The sequence below is a fragment of the Neodiprion pinetum genome, chromosome 5 (assembly GCF_021155775.2).
Source record: "Neodiprion pinetum isolate iyNeoPine1 chromosome 5, iyNeoPine1.2, whole genome shotgun sequence".
NCBI classification, from domain to species: Eukaryota; Metazoa; Arthropoda; class Insecta; order Hymenoptera; family Diprionidae; genus Neodiprion; species Neodiprion pinetum.
In genome coordinates this window covers 22408794-22429609 of record NC_060236.1, presented here as the reverse complement: position 1 = coordinate 22429609, position 20816 = coordinate 22408794, and the positions used below count along the sequence as shown (strand labels likewise).

Sequence of the window (20816 nt, the reverse complement as noted above, 5' to 3'; positions counted from 1 at the left end):
GAATTTCTTGTCCCAAATCAGGGTTCACCCATTATAATGTTTATAGGTAAAATTGACTGTATTTAAATCCATTTATTGATACAACGTTTTTTTCATTATCATATACAATAGTTTGAAGATACATACTCAGACACACCTTACTTATACACCCAGTCAAAAAAAAATTTTCGCATATATTATATACGCACATTCGCACTCAATTTCTACAGTCGCGTTCGTAACAAATTAGGTATAGGCAGTCGCTGTTTTACCCACGACAATATACCTGTGTATATTATTTTATAGTTTTTGCAAGAGCCAAATTCTACAAGGAATTATTCAGAGAGGAAGTGGACATGAAACGGGACAAGGGTAGGGCGGAAGTATAACACGTAAAATGTACGCAAGTATAATTCATTAATGCATCTGGAATAATTTAAATTCTTTATAATAATTAAATCTATATTGTTTACCGTTGGCGAGTTTTTTCTTTCTCAAATTAGTTACAGATTTTATACGATCAATTCATTTTATTTCGACTCAGAGTTCTTAATATCAGAGTCGATAGATTCTGGAAAAAATAAAAATAAATAAATGAAGTATATCTTAATGTTTTGATTTCATTATTATAGATCTTATGTTACACTCTACAAACGTCCGTTACCGTTAACCACTCATCACTGTCACATGTGACAAAACAAAAGAAAATAGCAAAACCGAATCAAAACAAATAAAACGAAGAGTACGGAGAAAGTATTCGTGCAGACTTTGAACACAAATTAATTTTAAAAGACTTGGAATGTGCAGAGGAAATTTGTATTGCACAAAGCAGTTGTGTTCGATTAGTTGATACGAGACTAGTTGACAGTCATGTGACAACGATGAGCAATTATAGAACTTCTTTGGGGCATAACAATTCCCCAGAAATACCCAGTTTGGTTCATGAAGTACACGTCGTGCGTTCTCTACGCAGTTACCCTTGCCGACGGCCGTATGTGTACATAGTATATATATTTGAAACAACTCGGTATCGAATGTAAAAAATTTCGTTTATTCTTTTTAAATCTCTATGATAAGGGGGAAGGATAATATAATAACAACGATTGCCGAGGAAATATCCGAATAATTAAATACGCGCAGGCTTGATACTAATACGAGATTGTGAATACCGTGCCTAATATGTTGGGGTGGCCACTTACGCAATTGTACAAACTTGGGGATGCTTGGGGCAGTGTTCAAGCCACGTAAGTGTAGACTTTCCTGTAACAAATAGTGAATGTAGGGATGAACCGAAGTTTTGTTTGAGTCATGTGGGAAATATAAGAACGGTAAAAACAAAAAGAACTGTGTTATTCACCTGTCTTCCGTGCGGGCCAGATAATCACGTTCTATCAGCCCTTCGATGCGTTTCTTGATGATGACAGGTGAGGGCAGGAATCGTACTCGAAGCTGCTCCGTGACTTCCGTCACGAGAATGTTGTGCTAATTAGATTGAAACAAAGTATGAGATAACGAATACGATCGAGATTCATACATTTTATGAAGCGATCGACAGACGAATACGTACTGTCATGCGTTTGCGTGCCTTCATAATTCGCACGATCGCCGCTTCTATTTCATGCTTTCGATCTTCGTCAACCTTGTTCCTCGTCTCTCTTCTCTCAGGCTCGGACTCTCCTTTCGCCGCAACCGTCTGGATTTTTACTCTAGAAGTTGGACAGACCCGATATAAGGCAGAAACGATCAAAGATATAATGTCAATCTCAAAACTTACCGATGAAGCTTACTGGTGAAACTATCATTGACACTGAAGCAGTGTGTTGGCTCAATCTCTTTGGTTTTGGGATGCTTGAGGAGAACTCGCTGAGTCGCCTTCCCCATTGCCAGAGATTGTAATGCTCGGACTAAATCTCGCTCAGGGATATCAGTTTCATTCTGAATTTCCTGCGATATTAATAAACGCTGGCATCAGTAGAGATCATTTATCTTTTTACCAACTAAAATCATGGGAATGTAACAAACCTCGTAAGTGAGTCGATCTCTGTTGTTGAAGAGCATGAGTACGCACATCTGGTACGTCGATACTTGGATAATATGTTTGCGCGGATTTCCACTGCTGCTTCCCCGCTGACTTAAAAGACTGCCACTTCCGTTGCCCAATGTGGTAGAGGACGAGGGAACGTCCACGCTTCCGCCATTACTGTCTTCCTTCCGAGGCCCATGGAAAACCGCATTAAGGTCAGCCGAACCTGTGCACACGGTCAACAATGAACCATTAATTTGCCAATTCTGCTTGAACTCGATTCAACAAAGATGACTAGTAATTACCCAATTGTGGTTGTAACGTCAGTTGACGACCGCTATGCTTGGCCAAGTAGAAACATCGAAAAGCATCAAAAGCTTCTCTTGGCGCTGAGGGCACACTGCAATTCGGTGTTGCTGACTGTGTTGGCCAAAATCCTGTTGTCAGAACCCTCACGCTCAGATCAACGCCGTGTAGACTTGTCTGTGAAATTTGATAAACAATTATCCAGAAATAATTATGCCTGAGCAGTTCCACGTCAGTTTGATCATTTCAGATTTGATGTGAGAATGAAGGATTTTTTTCAACACGTTTGTAACTTACGCCAGACGTTAATACGTGTTCCTTGAACTCTTCCATTATAGTATTGCTGACCGTCATATCCTTGAACATTCCTTCCAGCTTTGATGTAAACTGGCAACCGCATTCAGTCTAAAAAATTGCACAGTTATGAGTTATTATATAGGTACGTATATACAGTGTCAGAGTCTGCGGTAACTGTTTTGAATCGAGATTTTGACCTGCCCTGAAGTCCTGCAGTAGTTGACGAAAGGTTTCTACATTCTTACGTCTTTTATAAGTAAAGTGCTAGCTTTATTAAACCATGCAGAACTCCAAGGCATGTGTCTTTGCCACTCCCTCTGCCAAATTGTCTATCACACCAATTGCAATATAGTGTTTAATCGGCTAAGAAAATCAGAGCTTCGTAAAGCATGCCCGAGACACGCGCCGTGTCTGAATTTGATCCAATACTTTGACGAATAATACTCGCATACGAGCCTGAACCGAAGGATGATTAAATTGTTGGAAGGTTTGACGGTTGGTTGCTCAGCTCGAAGCATGGTTTTCAGCATGGTTTACAAAGCGGACACTTACTTGATCCTACAATGGGATCGGGACACAGGGTGGACGGACATACTCTAGTCTAGTTTCTCTTTGTGCACTAGCCCTTCGACCTTTGAAGGAAGAACGACTCCTGGGAATCTTTGGGTGGCTCAGCGTTCAGCTTTTTCATTGCGATCAAGATGTCCACGTCCACGTTGAACGCGCCCTGTGTCTGCCAGAACTATGCCATTTAAAATTTTCACACTATCCAATGGGACAATTTACTCTAGCCTCAGTTTGCCAAAGTATGCCGAATGAAACTAGGTGTCAGCGCATCTACGAGCGCGTTTGTAAGACGCAATTATGGATCATGTACCTTTAGCTTTGAGATCATATTCTTTTCACTGTCATCGGAGACGGACTTATTCAGAAGCAACCGCTTGGCTAAATGCTGTTTATAGTATCGCTCAAAGACATCCTTCTCTTGCAGGAACCTGAAGAGAACCATTGTCTTGTCAAGCACGCCTTCGATCTCCTGCTCTGTCATCTGTAGAAAGTAACATTTCAGTTAAAACCTGCACGAAAGGATCTTCATGCCAAGCCGCATTCAACTTACCCCCTTTACACCTTTTTTTAATTTGTCATCGATAAAGAGAGAAAGATACTCAGGGCTCTTTGAATTTAGATTCAGAAAGTGTTCAAAATCCGACGCGATCATTTGCTTGAATAGTTTATCATTGTTAAACGAGTGGTGCAGGAAATGGTCGAAACGATCTTTCAAGTCCAGCAGATTTTGCACAAAGTGTATTGCGTTTGTGGTTGGCTCATGCTCTTCTTGGACCAAGGCGCGTCCTTGCTCTCTGAGGAATTGCGACACACAATCTGATACAGTGCGCAATCCGTCTGTTACTCTCGCGAATAATTTGTACATGCAACCAAGGTCTTCAGTTTTCTGGTTCTTCAACATATGCACCACACCACTGTTTTCCATCTGCAACAGCATTCATTTGAATTATTTCAAAGTTTACAAGACTTTAGAGCAATTCTGTAACACGTAACAAAGATTTGATATACATGAAGTTTACTACTAAATTTTGTCCTCACCTCAACGATGGTTCTCATGTGTATTTTAATCAACTCTTCTTCCACCACTTTGACTATCCTTGGCTCTGTGGATTCGTCCAGATAGTGCTTCGCCCGTTCTGACTCTTCAAGAATTCTAGCTTCAACTTTCTTTATGTAGACTGAGGCGCTGTTCTCGCCAAGGAACTTTTGCGACTCCATCTGTTGAATATTCGTTAAACACGATTGATTGAAAATTAACAGGACAATTGATATGGTTTTGTGAAAATAAAAGTAAAACTTGCCCTGTAAAATTCAGCGCTCTGTTGTAAGAAAGGCCTCTCGAAATCCTCTTCGTAAACTTGGCGACAGTTTATACCGAGCAGCATTAGCATTTGACATGCATTCTTTATCGCGATTCGATCAACGACCTCCCCCCTTCTCTCTCTCGCTACCATGCCCAGGAGTGTCTCGCGTAGATGATCCCTCACGCAGCCGTACCTGACTACCTGAAATAAATAACGATTCGTCAAAAAGGATTTGTACAGATGTAGCGAAAGCAACGGTTTCAATCGATGTGTTACCTGATCCCTGAATATGATTAGGCCCAAGTTGTAGACGTTGTCAACATCATGCTGTTGCACATAAACCCTATCCATGTACATTAGTATATCCCTGATCATAACCATAGAGGTCTGATGATCGTTCCAAGCCTGATTCAGTGTCTGGAGAAAATTGTTGTGAAGGGAGCGTAGCACGTCTTCCCGAACTTTCGACTCCAGGTGCTGCGTAACAACTTCTTTCAACCCGGTGTACAAACGCTCGCCATGCTTGTGAAGGACCATGGTGTATGCATTTCGGTACAGCTCCTCAAAACTCAGGCCGGAGTTGTTTTTCTTTTGTATTTCTTGTATGGCGTTCTTCAACAGTGCCCAAATACTCTCCACATATTTTTCGTCCATGGTCATCTAAAAACAGAGCATCTAGGTGTGAGAATAAAAAATCAACGCTGATTTGGCAAACTAATAGGCAGTGTCCCTCACAAGGGTGTCGACGATCACAAGGGAGCTCGGATTCCCTGATCGAAACAGCCCTGAGATAGTAGCTATTTCACTGAGTGCTCCACACATAATTTGTGAAGTTGGTTTTTCTAACTGACCACGTTCCATGGTTGGATTTTTATCCAATCCTTCTCTGTGTGGTGACCGCTCAATCACTTTCTTTAACCTATTGTTTTATGTGTCGATCGGCATAGTCGCCATATCAAGAACGCTCAAAATTAACCTTGACTTGTCAATATAGCATCAGCAAAGACGTGATTACTGCTGTCACTAAATTGGAGTTTCTACATCCAGGCCTAGTCCTTTGAACAGGCAATCTATCAGCCTATTGATAGTTTCAGTGATTTGTAAGACTTTGGACTTGAAAATTTGGCGAAAGTAGCGTTTGTCGGGGTGAAAAATTTCGTTTTTGGATTTGTAGGGAAAAAAAAAGTGAAAGGCATACTCCTTTCCATTGTCTTTATGACTGCTAAGGCAACTGTCATGAATTTGGGGGAGGGGGGGGGGGGGGGGTGAGAATGGGAAAAAAAAACACATTAGGTTCGTTCACCAAACCAGTGCACCTTTCGTAGGCTGCTGTGGTTTGGCTATCTTGATACAATATACAAAGGGGTCGAAAGTGAAAGCTGATCAAATATATTATATTGTTATATGGTTTTAGTCGATGTGAGCTAGGTTAAAGGGGTCGGGAAAGAGGAGGTGGGGAGAATGACGGGTGGACATATTTCCATTTAAATGACAGTGCGTGAAATCCGACGGACCCGAGCGTCGAGCCTCGAGGATCGTGAGATCGTGACAATATGAAAACTGCCCGAGTCGAAAGGCGAGGCGAGGCGAGGCGAGGCGAGGAGCAGCGAGTTTTTCCTCCTTTTAATCAAATGGGCATGCATATTCGTCGATGAGGGAAATAAGATACGTGAGAAATCTTCTTACCGGAAACGCGCGTATCCGCATTTTTTCTCTCTTGTGGGTCGCACCGCTCTTCATCATTTTTAGTAGTAAAAAATCTCCTCAAGGGTCTTCGTTCAGCTTGACACTTCGGTATTATTACTACCAACACTATAAAATCGAGTCAGCGAAAATCTCGATCTCCGTACGCACATTTACAAAGCTTTAACGGTGTCATTCACGCATCGAGGCCAGGGGCGGGCGCGGGGGCGACGTGTATTTCGCAATGGTGGGTTCGAGGAATAATATCGACGCTCGCTCGACGGTGAGAAACAACGGGGAACGAGCGACCAGTCAATGTCGGTTATTTACAGGAAAACAAGGCATCTGAAATTACCCGTTATCGCGGGACTATGTGGTGGGTAGTGGTAGGTATAAAATGGAGTCGCGCCACCAAAACACAGAATTTATTTTATAGGGTTATTTAAACGCGTCTGCCTCACGTCGTCGGTCTTTAACAAGCACGTCTCTTCCTCGTTAGTTCTCTTTGTGCTTTTCTTTCCTTTTTACCTCCGCCTTAATTAATCTCACTTCAATGGAATGACGCACATATTCCCACAGATCGAGGCATACCGAATTTCAACCGTGTGTATCAGACGATCTATTTTCCTAATTATTCCGCGACGATGACGACGGGCTGCCGGAGGAGGAGGAGAAGGCGATGAAGCGAGCACGGAGCGCGAATAACTAATCGAGCATCGAGCGCTGTGGGCTGCGTTCGATTCACGCCGTACTATAAATACACATTTTTATCACGATGTAATGGAACGTAACATAAAACTGTAACAAAATACGCGATTACCACGCATAATTGTATACACAAAATATCGCACTTGGCGAATAATCCTATTCCGTTGAATAATTAGGCTGCATTTCATTACCGACTACCGGAACTACATGCCTCCAACCCCCATGGTAAAGAAGTTCCCGTACAGCTGACTAGGAGCCCTTTGTTCCGATAGTTAGATGGCAAAGAGGTTTTTTTGAACGTAACGTAACCTAAAACTATAATAAAATACGCGTTTACCAAGCATAGATGTATACCGCGGTATATCGCACTGGATGAATTATCCAATTCCATTAAGCGATAAAGCTGCATTTCATCACTGACTGCCGATACTACAGCTCTATAGCATCCATGGTGAGGAAATTCCAATACAGCTGTCTAGAAGCCTTCTGTTCGGATAGTTAGATGGCTAGGAGGGTTTTTGATACTGCAATACCTCTCGCTCTCGGTGACGCAATTTCTTAGGAATTATCATGATGCACTACACTGGTCTTGTAATACAATGACTTTCTATTAGCCCTTCGAAACTATTCGTCCAAAGCCGATAGTTCGGAAGTAAATGCTTCATAATTTTTTTCAGTGCTCAAACGAACGCTGTATTTTCGGCGCATTTAAGGCTCACTCATCGATCACCAATTTGTTGAAATCAATCTTTCATTACAATGAACTAGCAAGTAACCGGTTACCGATAATTTAGATATAGGTGGAAAAGAATTGCGTTTTATGCCAACATTCAAGTTGTGGAGTTACGTAAAGTATACGCAATTCAAGTATCCAACTTGATCTTTGACCATGGCTACTCAGGAAGTCTTGAAGTTATATAATTTGAATACAGTGTAGCTGTAGAGCGAGGTTTCATATCAGTCCACAGCTATTTCGAAGGAATACGAGACTATAGATAATCCAACAATATTCGCACATGCAGGTTTTCACAGTTCCTGTAAATGAGGCAATCAAATGGTAAAATCATTGTAAAACATATTTATAAAACCTTTTGTTTATACATTGAAAACCAGACGAAAATCGTTCATTTGACTTATAGGTTTACAAAAATATTTCACAGGCTAAAGGTTCCTGTAATAACAATGGCATTTTCATACTTAAGAATACTTGAGTGTTGTGCTATTAACGCATGTATTGTCTAAAAAAAAAAAAAAAAAAAAAACTATTTTCCTCATCCAATAAACACCCCTCGAAGGTTTAAACTGAAAAAATTGGCAATACATTCTGGAATAAATGAAGCAGCAGCCCTTTCCTGGGCTCAAAGCTTCGACCTCCGGATATCTGGGAACATGTATGTTTGCAGTCACGCCTTGGCCAGTTCCTTCTTTAAATTGTCAGCGAGCTTGTCCATAAACTCGAACGTCTCAAGATAGTCTGACCTTTTGACATTGTTCATGCCCTTGATGCAGATTGCCAAATCTTTAGTCATACTTCCAGCCTCGATCGTATCAATGCAGACTTTCTCCAGAGTCTCTGCGAATTTCTTCAACTGGTTGTTGTTGTCCAGCTTAGCACGGTGTAGTAGGCCCCTTGTCCAAGCAAAGATCGAGGCAATCGGATTGGTCGATGTCTCTTTACCCAGTTGATATTGGCGGTAATGCCGAGTGACTGTTCCATGCGCAGCCTCAGCCTCGACCGTCTTGCCATCAGGGCAGAGAAGCACAGAGGTCATCAGGCCTAGAGAGCCATAACCTTGAGCAACGGAATCTGACTGAACGTCTCCGTCGTAGTTCTTGCAGGCCCAGACAAAGCCACCCTCGGATTTCATAGCGTAGGCAACCATGTCGTCAATGAGCCGATGCTCGTACCAGATATTCTTTGCTTCGAACTTGGAACGGTACTCAGCCTCGTAAATCTCCTGGAAAATGTCCTTAAATCTGCCATCATATTTTTTCAGGATGGTGTTCTTGGTCGAAAGATAGAGCGGGTAGGTCCGAGCCAAAGCATACTGGAAAGAGCTGTGGGCAAAGTCACGGATGCTCTCGTCGGTGTTGAACTGGGCCTGAGCGATGCCAGCCCCCTTGAACTGGTAGACAGTGTGCTGGATTTTGTCGCCTGACTCACCTGTCCAGGTGATTTCCAGTTTACCGGCACCTGGTACCACAAAGTCTGTGGCCTTGTACTGGTCAGCATGGGCGTGACGACCGATAATAATGGGTTGATTCCAACCAGTCACCAGCCGCGGAATATTCTTGCAGATTATAGCTTCCCTGAACACAGTGCCGCCCAGTATATTCCTGATAGTGCCGTTGGGGCTCTTCCACATCTGTTTCAACTTGAACTCCTTGACTCGATTTTCGTCCGGAGTTATCGTCGCACACTTTATGCCCACGTTATATTTCTTTACAGCCTCCGCGCAGTCCACCGTCACCTGGTCATTAGTTGCGTCCCGGTTCTCCATACCCAGATCATAAATGTGCAACTCAATATCCAGGAACGGGAGTATCAATTTGTTCTTGATAGAGTCCCAGATGATACGAGTCATCTCATCTCCAAGAATGTCAACGACGGGTCCAGCCTGTTGGAAAAATGCTGTTTCTTTAAGTATTTTCATAAGAAACTGCTGAACATCTTATTTACAACAATTTCATTGTACAATCTAATCATGAACGGAAATTCCGAGAAATAATCAAACTATCAATCAATTGATTATTACGGCTTATATCGCGTGAGATAATGATCGCTGTGATATCCACATTGTAGTAGGAACCTTATCATTCGAAACTTATTAGCTTTCACTCGACCTCGAGCTTGTTTTCTATTTAAGTGAAACCATCGACATTCCACGGCAAACGATGGGTCGACTAAATGTGGGGGGGGAGGAGAGGGGATCGACCTCTGCACTGTGCACCATAATGTGCACTATCATCCAAGGTGGTTTGGAACGGGGTTCTAATCATGCAATAAATACGGAATACTTCGGAACACGAACGCTGCGAACAATAAAGTTCCCCGAAAGGTGAATCGCAAGTGTCTCGTGATTTGAAGTGCCTTCTCTCAGTCGCGGCATTAGTATAGAAACTGTTTAAAACGGATACGCGACGATCGCGACCGGCCGTATGAGACTCGAATGTTTTTTAAACTGCAGGAAGATGAATCGGCTAACAGGGCGACGCCTCGGGGGAGCGTGATGGATCAGGGTGAGATATGTACATTCATAGATACCTTGATCTTAGCCATAGCGATTGACGTGGAGCTGAAGTTTTTCGATGTCTGTGTCGTCCACGTAAGGTTTCGTCTGCGCGATGCGTCGAATGAGGAGTTTCGGTCGAGCAGAGCGACGGACGACGTACTGCAGCGAAGTAATCGAGCCGCACTGTCCACGGCGGCACTCGGTCCTAACAGGCGAGTCAAGGAACGGAACATGGCGCCTGTTATTGTTATTATTACCGGATTATACGACTAGGGGATAGGATGAGTACGTGTACGGAACGGGTTGCGTACCGCGTATCGAACGATCCTAGAGTTGCACCGTCACTGGTCCCGTCGACCGGGTTCCCGAGATGTGTTATCTCTCGCGGAAAGTTGTGTACCCCAGGGACCTTTGGACGCGCTCCCCGGGTCCGAAGAGTACAATAAACCAACGGTTTATTGTCATTGACGGGTCAATTGATGCCACCCCTACATAAAATTGATAGCGAATTCTAGACGTTAACAGTATTGCTGACACGCGCCATTCTTTTAACGGGAGTTGGTTACGCAATCGATTGCCGCCTAGAGCGGCCAGCCGTCGAGTCAATCGGCCGAAGCCCGAGAGGCAATGTAATAGCGGCGGCATCCGCCATAAAATATCGGACTAATAACAGCTGCCCTTTAGGCTATCTACATAATTACGGTTCGCAATATTTTTTCATTTTGCCCCGAAATATCCGAAATATGTACTGCACATGCATTAAAGGTACTGTGTGGTGTTATTTAAAAGGCGGGCTGAATTAGCAATTTCTGTGAGTGTCATGCGTGATAATAACGTCTTGTTAATGCCTCAGAATAAATGAGATATTTATTTTCAAAGTCAAAACAAGGATGAAACTACGACATTTGCTACACTGATATGTAATGATATTTATGTCTCATTTGTAAACCGCTGACCTCTACTTGTATGCTAGAGATCAGTGATGTAAACTCAGTGGTTTACTACAGAAAATCATACCGCGAACTTCACAGAGTTCGGCCATTTTCAGCACTCATTAGCTAGAGGAGCTAGAGAGTAAATTTGAGACCAAACTACAGGAGAGTGCACGGTCTTACATACAGGTCTTGCGACTCAATAGAATTCCAATGGTAGAGAGTGGCTCTTCTGTTGAAGAAAAATCCAGATGGAGCTGCGATCGAGGGATGCATCAACATAACCTACAATGTTTGAATAAGCCTTTGACGACTGACGTGCGTGTTCCGTACCGTGTTTCGTTCACAACACGGTCAAGACCGTGTCCTTGTCGCACCGGGCATCCCTCGATCGCAGCGACGCTAGCGGCTTGACACGTTAAGAGGCCCACGTCGAAACTCAGAGTCGCAAGACCTGTATGTAAGACCGTGGGAGAGTGGATTACAGCGCCACGGTGAACAAACGATAAATGATATCTCCAGATTTCCAAGTTTTGTCAGTTGGCTACATTGAAGTCTAAGCAGGCAGAAAACAAGAGCAGAAAAATACATCGCGCTGCATCGCGCTGGCTACCGCGTTGTATTTTTAGACTATCGCCACACGTCAAACCACAGGTTTTGTGTGTTGACAGGTGACACTTCCTCGCAAGGACAATTTTGATACTCGGCTCCCCAGTGCTTACGTTAAATTTTACCATTCTGCAATATACAAACATCCGCTAGGTTATTTGAAGATGTTGTCGATGGAGAGAATACCTGAGCAAATCGGTTATTTGGTATTAAAAGAGGACGGGGCGGTACTCACGGTATGACAACGTGATACAAGTCGAGAGCTTCATCATTGTTTACTTTTGTTTTTTTTTCAATGCTGTCATTTCAGTCGGGTGGAGAGCTGGAAAACGACGAGAGAATTGCAAACATTATCATGAGCCTGATCACTCTGACCGACACGATCGATCCCAAGGCGTTTGCGTCCGATGAAACATTCAACAAAATATCCATAACCTACGAAGATCACTGCTACGTCATATGCCTGTCAAACAAGAAGGTTCACATTGTTAAGAAGAAGATAACCGCGTTGACCTCATCTCAAGAACAGCAGCAGCAGCACCTGCCAGTGATTGCTTGATGAGTCAAATATTGCTTATCGAAATAATTACAAGGAACATATGTTAAGTTGAAATATAAAAATGAGACATGTAATAAAGCAAAGATCGCAAATGTGAACGGTAGCAAGTTTCCTAGCTTTTTTGCTAGTGGTTCTGTTCATTGCACCTAATCGACTAATTATAGGTGTAGTTGGACACCGAGGGTGATTCTTCGGTTTTTAGGCAGTCTGCGCCATCTATGAGCTTAGCGAAACGTCTATGACTGAACAAAGATGCTGCAATCTGCGCGAATATTTTTTAATTATCACGAATATGCATATGTACGCATGCATAAATGTGTGTAGTTATAATCGGTAATAATACGCGTGGGAAATATAACCCGTTAAACAATGATCGGTAGTATTGTTTAGATGTAAACAAATGGCCACCATCAAGGTAACCGAACAAAAGGTGATTTTATGTGGCGAATACGGGGTCGGGAAAAGTTCGATATTTAGGCGATTCGCGAACAATACCTTCGTCTCAAACAATGATAGAAAATCGACCTTGGGACTTGACAATATCAACAAACAGTACACCATTGACGAAAAAACGATTCGCGTAAGTAGCACATTTGCCTGTTACGTTCAGTTATTTTCACGCGTGCAAGTGCAGCTTTAAATTTATTGTGTCGGACAAGTATATTCATTTACACCTGTCAATTTTGGCTAATTTTCTACAACGTTGAGGGTGGTCCTGACTTTCCAGCTGCAGTTATGGGACACAGGAGGAATGGAGAGGGTTGCCTCTATAACATCCAGTTACTACAAATTTGCAGAGGCGGCAATATTGGTCTTTTCGCTTGACAATCCGACCTCCTTTCACCTCCTCTCACAGCACCTTCTTGACATTGTAACTTACGCGGAAAACGCTAAGATATTCCTTTGCGGGAACAAGAGCGACTTGGAAAGCGTTGATCCTCAGGTCACAGATGTGGAAATGGAACAATTCTGGTAAGAGAAATAATCTATTCACATCGTAATTATATGTTAAGAATTAAAGCAATAAGTTCATTGACAGTCGTAACTTTTGTTTCCCAGTGAACAGTGTCACAATTTGATATCGGCGACGTACAAAACGTCGTGTAAAACGGGGCACGGGGTTGATGAAATGTTTGAAGATATTGCACGCCATTTGGTCGAGGCAAACAGATCGCGTATGGAACTGCACGATATGGACAAGGACCACTTCAAAATCACAAGTTCCGACGAAATCGACGAGCCATCCTGCTTGTGCTAATTTTGATTCAGCTTTTAATGCCCAGAACACGTTTCTCTAGTCAACTCAAGAGGAAACGGATTTCAATTTAAAAATGCATGATTTATGTCATGACAAACGCTGGCTGAGCATATATTAATATTATAATAATTTATTGACGGAGGATGAATGATGTGTGGCGATTTGATAAATTTTCAAAATAAAAATTTATTCATTTATCATAAACTCTTATACTACTATGCAGCGAATGCAATGTTGAAATCTGGAAACTTGAAATCTCACTAAGCTAGTCATAATTTACTATGTATCACTTAACAAATAATCCGTGTACAAAGCCCTTTTTGAGTAGGAACTGTTCAGTGCTGCGTCCATTTGATTGACTTGATATCGATACCCTCTTGTACCATTTCCCACAGTGGACTGGCAGGAGGAAGAGAAAACAGAATTATATCAATTTTACAAGCAAACGAATCTTTTGCTAGAGTTTCAATTTTGACATCGAGCGCATAAAACACATACCTCATCTCTCTGAGTCGAATAACGTGGCGTATGATGTTATGCGCTGTGTAATCGACTTCTTCACGAGTTGTGAAACGACCAATTCCAAACCTGAAATGCACAGTAATTTGCCATTGTCAGCATTTATATGTCAGATATCCTAGTTTGCAAAAATTGTACATTCACGCCTACCTTATACTGGAATGTGCCAGGTCTTCGGCAGCTCCAATGGCACGTAAGACGTAGCTTGGCTCTAGACTGGCGCTCGTGCAAGCTGAGCCGCTGCTCAACGCCACATCTTTCAAAGCCATCAGCAATGACTCTCCCTCGACAAAAGCAAAAGAGAGATTCACGCAGCCAGGATACCAGGCAACTTCATCACCATTACGCACCACATTCGTTAAACTGCCCATTATTTTTTGTATCAAATGCTGGGAAAGATCTTCTATATACTTGTGGTCATACTGTAAACGTGGAGAAGAACACAAGTGTTAATCCAGATAATTTTCAGTTCAAATTGAAGATGATACTTAACACCAGATACTATCAAACTGACGTAAAAATGTAATTTCTTTTGAAATCAGAGACTGATGAAATTCCTGGAAATTTTCTGAAATTTCCTTGTAAAGTAATAATCTCATGACATTTTCAGGTTTTCCCAATTTTCTGTAATGCTGGACACTTTACAGTGAAGCATATGGAAAGTTGAGAAAGTGTTGTACTAACCGCCATTTCCTTTTGTGCGAGCTCGCAAGCAGCCCCCAGCCCAACCACCAGAGGTGCTGGCACCGTTCCACTTCTCATGCCTCTTTCCTGACCCCCGCCACTTTGAAGGGCTTCGACACGAACCCTTGGCCTACGCCTGACGTAGAGTGCTCCTATGCCTGAAACATTAGTTGAGATGCATGGATATTTTGAAAAATTTCTCGATCTCTTTATGCACTACCTTTTGGCCCGTACAACTTATGACCACTGATCGACATGAGATCTATGTTCATCGCGTTCACGTCGATCGGAATTTTTCCTACAGCTTGCGCAGCATCTGTGTGAAAGAAAACTTTCTTCCTTCTGCAATATCAACAAATATGATAATCTGTTCACTGCTCAATACTTAACGCTTTTATCTTTGTCTTGTTCTGATACTTGAAATATATTTTACAGTATAACAACCTGCATAGAGCTCCAATCTCTGCAATTGGCTGTTGGACACCAATTTCGTTGTTCACAGTCATTATCGAAACAAGTGATGTGTCAGGCCTCAGAGCAGCTTCAAGTTGGTCTATGTCGATTAATCCATTGGGTTTGACAGGGAGGTATGTGACATTGAATCCTTCAGCTTGCAAAGCTCTGCAGGAGTCCAAAACGCACTTGTGTTCCTATGTAAAAAGAACAAGTTGAGAGACCTCAATACTTCTCATCAAATGCCCGTGGCTTCATACTTCATTATGTTTTACAAATATTTCCATTCTGGTCTCTAATTAATTTTATTTCAAGCATACAATATATTTGAAACGGAATGTAATCACAAAATTAGAAACAAACTACGTAAGCCAACATCAATGATTATTTCACAGTGAAAACATTATCAAATGGAGCATCAACTTCAACTAGTTTACATCGTATCCAATTTTCCTTTTCAACTCACAGTTTGTGTCGTTACAACGTGCTTTTTCTTTTCCTTGTAAAATCTAGCCACACCCTTGACAGATATATTATTGCACTCCGTGGCCCCAGACGTGAATATAATTTCCTTCGGATCAGCTCCTATCAGATCAGCAACTTGCTACAAGAGAAATTGAAAGAGGATAGAATATAAAGCACTTAGAGAAAACGAGATCCTTACTAACTTTCCGACCACGCTCAACAGCTGCCTCTGTTTCCCATCCATACATGTGAGTCCTGGAATGCGGATTGCCGTAGTATGTTGTCATGTACGGCATCATCTGGTCCAGCACACGTGGGTCCTGAAATGAGAATCGACGTATCAGTTGACACCCAGATGTACTAATACTGATTAAAACAAGTTAGCGAAGTTTAGCGATTGAAATTTTTCCAAACAAACCGTTATTAAAACAAAATACGTTTATACAATCACAAGTGTGAGATTAAGAATAATTTTAGTTCCGTTCGAGAGGTGGATAATTACCAATGGTGTAGTGGCCTGGGCATCCAGATACAAGGGCCGACCCTCCGCTGGACCCTTTTTGTACTCATCACTGATAGGAGCTGGAAAAAAACGATTTTTAACAAGTAGTTAGGCGCAATTGCATAATTTGTAGTAAAATCTTTCGTTTACTAGTTCAGCGTACATTCGAATTCTTTGACAGCCGCGTAGTGTCGCTTGGGCGACGAAATCACTTCGTTGACGTGGTGATCGCGCGCAAGAGGCACGAGTCGTTTCCACAAACGAAACATTCTTCCGTTTGATCGGCCTTCTTCAGTCGTGCGACATTTACTCAATCAGTTGGCCGGTCGCGCGCTCAAAAAAAGGAGGAATTTGGGTTAGGAATCTCGATGCGAAGGCAGAGGAAACTGTGCGGATCTAATCAAGATCTTGAATCTCGAGAGTCGAGAGCTAGGCGTACGCAGGATCACCGATCAATTGGTGCCGCGACGAAAAGAGATTAGTTGGAATGAAGTGAAGTGAAGTGCGGTTAACCTAAAATAGCGTCGGTAACCCTGATAGAACAGCTCCTGCTCGTAACTGCGGTTCTGTTTGCCTCTCACCAATCGGAAACTCTTCCCCTCGGCCTCGATCAGCCGTCAATGGCGCGAAAAACTCCCTGCAGGATGTTTGTTAAGATTGTCATTTGCTAATTGCACTTTACACGTACGAATTTGTGATAAAAATTTGATGCGACGCAGAGACGTTTAGAGTTAACAGGTACAGTGCGTTGTTTGGATAGATTCAACTATGCGCGCATGAGCTGTGCCAAAGTGACCAATATGCATCCAATATGTGAAATCATCTTTCAGTATTCTTCTTTTCCTCTGATGGTTACCGTTTTTGAGTAGTCATTGTTAAGAGTGCCCTGGTCGATTTTGATGTTGACTTATATATTTGCAAATATCGAAGTCCACGTATCTCAAACGCAAAAACGAGCTCAACATCCCGATTCTATACGCGATTCTGTACAAAAACACTTTTATACATTTGCATTTAACGCAGAAATAAAGAATTGGCATGGATTCTATGAAATCACTATAGTAAATAAAATTTGTAGAATTCATACCCTTTGAAATGACCGTTGACATAAAACGTTCATAAAAAAATTTTTAATCTGATCAACGCTGATTAGGGTCACCGTTTTTAAAACGTCAATAGTCTCCAGTCAACGACAGTCTTCACTGAGTCAACGAAATTACACAGCCTTTATAAATCAGTTAAAATAATTTACCAAGTAAAACTCTTGTTCGAAACATTCATTTACCTTCGTCTCATTTACGTGTTATGTTACTCTTCTGGATTTGTTTTGAAAATGCCGCGTCAATTTCTCATCTGTACTGCTCTGTGACAGCCGTGGTAGCAGACTGAACTAAAAGTATGCGTGCTTTTTGTTTGTGTCCACAGTACCGACCCTGTGCCGACGCCCGCGAGAGTGTAATCCTGATTTTCCTGAATTTTCCCCGCACTGTATTATCACAAATCTTAACGATTTCTTCAACAATGCTATTCGTAACTGTGTAAAATCACCCTTAGGTCGTACTGTATTGCGATTCTTGCCCAAAGTTGAACTTAAAATTAGGTTTGCTTATATTATTGTCGATACATAACCTAAAATTCGACTCATCCTCTCACAAATTTTAGCGATTTTAGCTACATGGTTCGTGGATCACTTCTTGTGTTCTCTTAGATTTCAGCCTCATGATGATGGATGCCGCGATTGAAACAGAGGAGGTGATAGAAAAACCACCGGTTAGCGTGCCAGTCGTCAGAGTTCCCGTCAAGCACACCAACCTCGGCATCAGAAGTCACGCAATGTAAGCTAATTATTGGTCGACCCGTAACTCATCACTTCCGTGCCAAATTTCAGATATCACATGTTCCATTCTGCAGGGACATGAGCACAATGGTTGAACTGACATCGTTCAGTTCCCTTGGGAAAATTCAGCCATTTCTTGTCACTCTCTCCACAACTGCAGCGCTCATCGTCGACCTGCATTGCCATCTCAAGGACAAGGAGGTGTGTGGTTATCTTGGGGGGCATTGGGACATTAATGCTCACAGTGAGGTTCAGTTCCTAATACATATTTGTAGACAACATTGAAAATTGCGGGTTTTTATTAAGGATCTTGATGCCCATAGATTTGACAATAAACTACGCGTTTCCATGCCGATGTAATGGGAAAGACAAAACTGCAGCTGCAGCAACTGAGGCTGAAATTGCACGAGCCATGGAATGGAAGCATCTCACGTTGGTAGGATGGTATCATTCCCATCCTAGGACGCACGCGTCGCCGTCGCTCCGCGATGTCGATTCTCAACTAGACTATCAGATAAAGATGAAAGGACTGAGTGACAATAGTTACACACCATGTGTCGGGCTTATCTGCTGTGAGTTTCGTTGTTTGCGTTTTGGTCATCCCAACAGTCTTAAATTTTTGGCTCACTTTTCGCAGCTCCGTATAACACAGATAATAACTGCTACGAGTCAAACTTCAACTTCTTTTGGTCGCTCCCTCCACCGGAAAATCGGCCTCACGAGTACCCGAGACCAATGCTGCTCAGCTACACCCTGTCCCAGGAACAATTCCTTTCTCAGGAAGCTATTGATGAAATTGTAAGATGTTCAGCACTGAATTTCAATGCTGTAGTTAGCGACTGTGCAGCAGTTCAGGTATCTACTATAATGGCTGGTTTTTAATTTTTCAGAAAAAATGTGTCGAGTATTACAAAAATGACGGCTGTGTCGACTTCAAAGGAATCTTTAACGGTTCTGTGACGTATTTGGAAAAATTGAAGGCAAGTATGCGACGCGTGCAAAAACTTTGTGTATCGAGAATTATGAAAAGTAAATCAGTGCTAGATAACATTTTTGTATCATTCTTTTTCGTAGAGCTCATTGGAGTCAAAACTACCGAGGAACCAGTCAAACGGATCGTACTGGGACGCCATCAGAGAAATCGTTGCACCTGGAATGGAGGATCCGCCAACGACAACGCAAGCATCGAGCATAGCGGGAAATTCGGATATATTTTCGAATGTCAAGTTCCCGTTGGTGCCTGACCCCATGGGCCGTTCTGGCATCAATCCTAACAATCTTTTCCTCACTCCCGTAAACTTTAAACTAGACTCTAGCGTCTCCATACTGAAGCCGTTCAACGTGCCGTCGACTTCGAAGGACAAAAACGACACCCTTGAAGCCACCAAAGGGCAGAAATTCGACTTACCGATGCCGGATATGAATCTCAATGCGAAGCACAAGTTGCCGGCTGAATTCACATCCGGTGAACTGACCGTTTCCGTAAAGAATTCCAAACCAGACTACGATTTCTCAACCGCGGACTTTTCCAAGGTTAGCAATCTCCTGTCGAGCGATTCCAGCTCCCACGGTGCCGGCAAGAACAGGATTCCTGAATTCCCACTCGCCGATATATCGCAGCTGAGCAAATTCTCGGACCTTTCGAAGCTGGCCAACTTTTCGACCAGTGATTTGGCCAAACTGTCGGGTTTCTCAATAAACGACATTGCCAAGACGTCCCCAGCCTACGCCTGCAACCTAGCCAACCTGTTCAACCCCCTCGGTGGCAAGGCCCAGGACGTGACAGTGATCGACGTTAACAAGACTACCGAATTTCCCATATCCGAATTCATCTCTTCCGACATCTCGTTTAAGCCCTCTGACGTCGTCAAGGGTCTTGTCGCAATGTCGACCGTCGATACAAAACTCACTGTCAGTGAATTGCCCGTCGGTGAACAGAAGAAGAACCCCGACTCCGGGGACTCGTCGAAGTCAACCAGAAACGATTACTCTATGGACGACGTTTCCATCGCGAATGTAAAGTCCGATTTTGGTACTATGCTGGACGTGACGGTGCACGGCATGAAGCAGCAATCTGGCGGCAATGACTGCCCGGACTCTTTGAATTTGAGCATAGATCATCAGTCGGGAAAGTGATGGAAGGGTGAGGGGAGGGAGCGAGGATCGTAGATCGATCACGTCGAGGCTCGTTTCACGTTGTAAATCGGTATTGCTACTTACTTTAACGAATACGGTATAAGATATAGGTCTTATAGGTTTCACCATGACTAATTGAACTGAAACTCAAATCGTAGGCTGTAGTAATTTATTGGACCAGGCATACACAACAAAGCGATGTAATCTCTCAAATTTCCCCATTATTCTGGGTGGGAATATTATCATCTGTACTCCCACGGTCACTGCATCTGTAGCTCCTGGGATGGGCAACCGAAGATACATGGCAATTTAGGTGAGAAATTCTGTGCGAAATTAAACGTGTAACTTCGTTGCCTATCTCGGGGACGACAGCTACTGTGACCGTGATTGTACCTAGGTAAACATAACACGATTGTTGCGGATGGGATGCTTCCGGCGATTTTAACGGACGTAGTTATTCTGAAACATTACTATTTAGAACCATGACTTTATTACCGTGAATAAAAACCATTTTTATATCTAAAACTATCTTTTCGATGGGTGTCATCTTTGCTTTTGATATTATAGATTTTTTGTTTTATGTACCCGTATTTCCTGCCGCCTTGTGATTCGCTACCCGCATCGCACTCCGTCGTGTCTGTTGCCTAATCGTAGGCACTTTTGCAAAGATCCTTGAAGGGATGAAAATGATCTACACTAGATCATATAATTTTGCAATCTGGATTTGGAATATTACTGAAAAGCGCTTTAATGTTTATACCT

General features: G+C 42.6%; 6 protein-coding genes across 12 annotated transcripts; 3 read left to right on the top strand and 3 right to left on the bottom strand.

The window, feature by feature from the left end:
- Window positions 1-57: 57 nt before the first annotated feature.
- Cul3 (cullin 3) lies at window positions 58-6851 on the bottom strand. 3 transcript variants are annotated; one of them, XM_046627017.1, is made up of 14 exons: window positions 5212-5352; window positions 4753-5136; window positions 4474-4677; window positions 4211-4390; window positions 3723-4097; window positions 3483-3653; window positions 2606-2713; window positions 2308-2485; window positions 2002-2228; window positions 1754-1923; window positions 1547-1685; window positions 1337-1461; window positions 1179-1239; window positions 58-550 (listed from the first exon to the last, which is right to left on the bottom strand). In XM_046627017.1, exons 1-13 carry the CDS (start codon window positions 5335-5337, stop codon window positions 1215-1217), a joined length of 2412 nt encoding a protein of 803 aa, XP_046482973.1. In that variant the 5' UTR covers window positions 5338-5352; the 3' UTR covers window positions 58-550; window positions 1179-1214. The 3 variants fall into 3 exon arrangements, with proteins under 3 accessions (XP_046482973.1, XP_046482974.1, XP_046482972.1); XM_046627018.2 differs by lacking the exon at window positions 5212-5352 and adding an exon at window positions 6163-6851 and having other exon boundaries at window positions 58-1239; XM_046627016.1 differs by having other exon boundaries at window positions 58-1239.
- A 1079-nt stretch (window positions 6852-7930) lies between these two features.
- Window positions 7931-10483, bottom strand: Idh (isocitrate dehydrogenase [NADP] cytoplasmic). The gene is made up of 2 exons (XM_046627034.2): window positions 10133-10483; window positions 7931-9485 (listed from the first exon to the last, which is right to left on the bottom strand). The coding sequence occupies exons 1-2, from the start codon at window positions 10331-10333 to the stop codon at window positions 8271-8273; spliced, it is 1416 nt and encodes a 471-aa protein (XP_046482990.1). The 5' UTR covers window positions 10334-10483; the 3' UTR covers window positions 7931-8270.
- A 139-nt stretch (window positions 10484-10622) lies between these two features.
- Window positions 10623-20579, top strand: LOC124219452 (uncharacterized). 5 transcript variants are annotated; one of them, XM_046627026.2, is made up of 7 exons: window positions 10623-10802; window positions 17790-17916; window positions 17993-18162; window positions 18242-18490; window positions 18556-18716; window positions 18809-18898; window positions 18993-20579. In XM_046627026.2, the coding sequence occupies exons 2-7, from the start codon at window positions 17801-17803 to the stop codon at window positions 20052-20054; spliced, it is 1848 nt and encodes a 615-aa protein (XP_046482982.1). In that variant the 5' UTR covers window positions 10623-10802; window positions 17790-17800; the 3' UTR covers window positions 20055-20579. The 5 variants fall into 5 exon arrangements, with proteins under 5 accessions (XP_046482982.1, XP_046482979.1, XP_046482983.1 ...); XM_046627023.2 differs by lacking the exon at window positions 10623-10802 and adding an exon at window positions 16711-16819; XM_046627027.2 differs by lacking the exon at window positions 10623-10802 and adding an exon at window positions 17491-17569.
- Lamtor4 (Late endosomal/lysosomal adaptor, MAPK and MTOR activator 4) lies at window positions 11559-12298 on the top strand. The gene is made up of 2 exons (XM_046627039.2): window positions 11559-11877; window positions 11952-12298. Exons 1-2 carry the CDS (start codon window positions 11806-11808, stop codon window positions 12198-12200), a joined length of 321 nt encoding a protein of 106 aa, XP_046482995.1. The 5' UTR covers window positions 11559-11805; the 3' UTR covers window positions 12201-12298.
- On the top strand, window positions 12421-13662 carry RabX6 (RAS oncogene family member RabX6). The gene is made up of 3 exons (XM_046627036.1): window positions 12421-12780; window positions 12928-13172; window positions 13260-13662. Exons 1-3 carry the CDS (start codon window positions 12601-12603, stop codon window positions 13456-13458), a joined length of 624 nt encoding a protein of 207 aa, XP_046482992.1. The 5' UTR covers window positions 12421-12600; the 3' UTR covers window positions 13459-13662.
- Nfs1 (Nfs1 cysteine desulfurase) lies at window positions 13607-16368 on the bottom strand. The gene is made up of 10 exons (XM_046627035.2): window positions 16245-16368; window positions 16082-16161; window positions 15783-15899; window positions 15581-15718; window positions 15106-15311; window positions 14882-15003; window positions 14662-14819; window positions 14128-14399; window positions 13957-14046; window positions 13607-13857 (listed from the first exon to the last, which is right to left on the bottom strand). Exons 1-10 carry the CDS (start codon window positions 16348-16350, stop codon window positions 13794-13796), a joined length of 1353 nt encoding a protein of 450 aa, XP_046482991.1. The 5' UTR covers window positions 16351-16368; the 3' UTR covers window positions 13607-13793.
- Window positions 20580-20816: the final 237 nt, after the last annotated feature.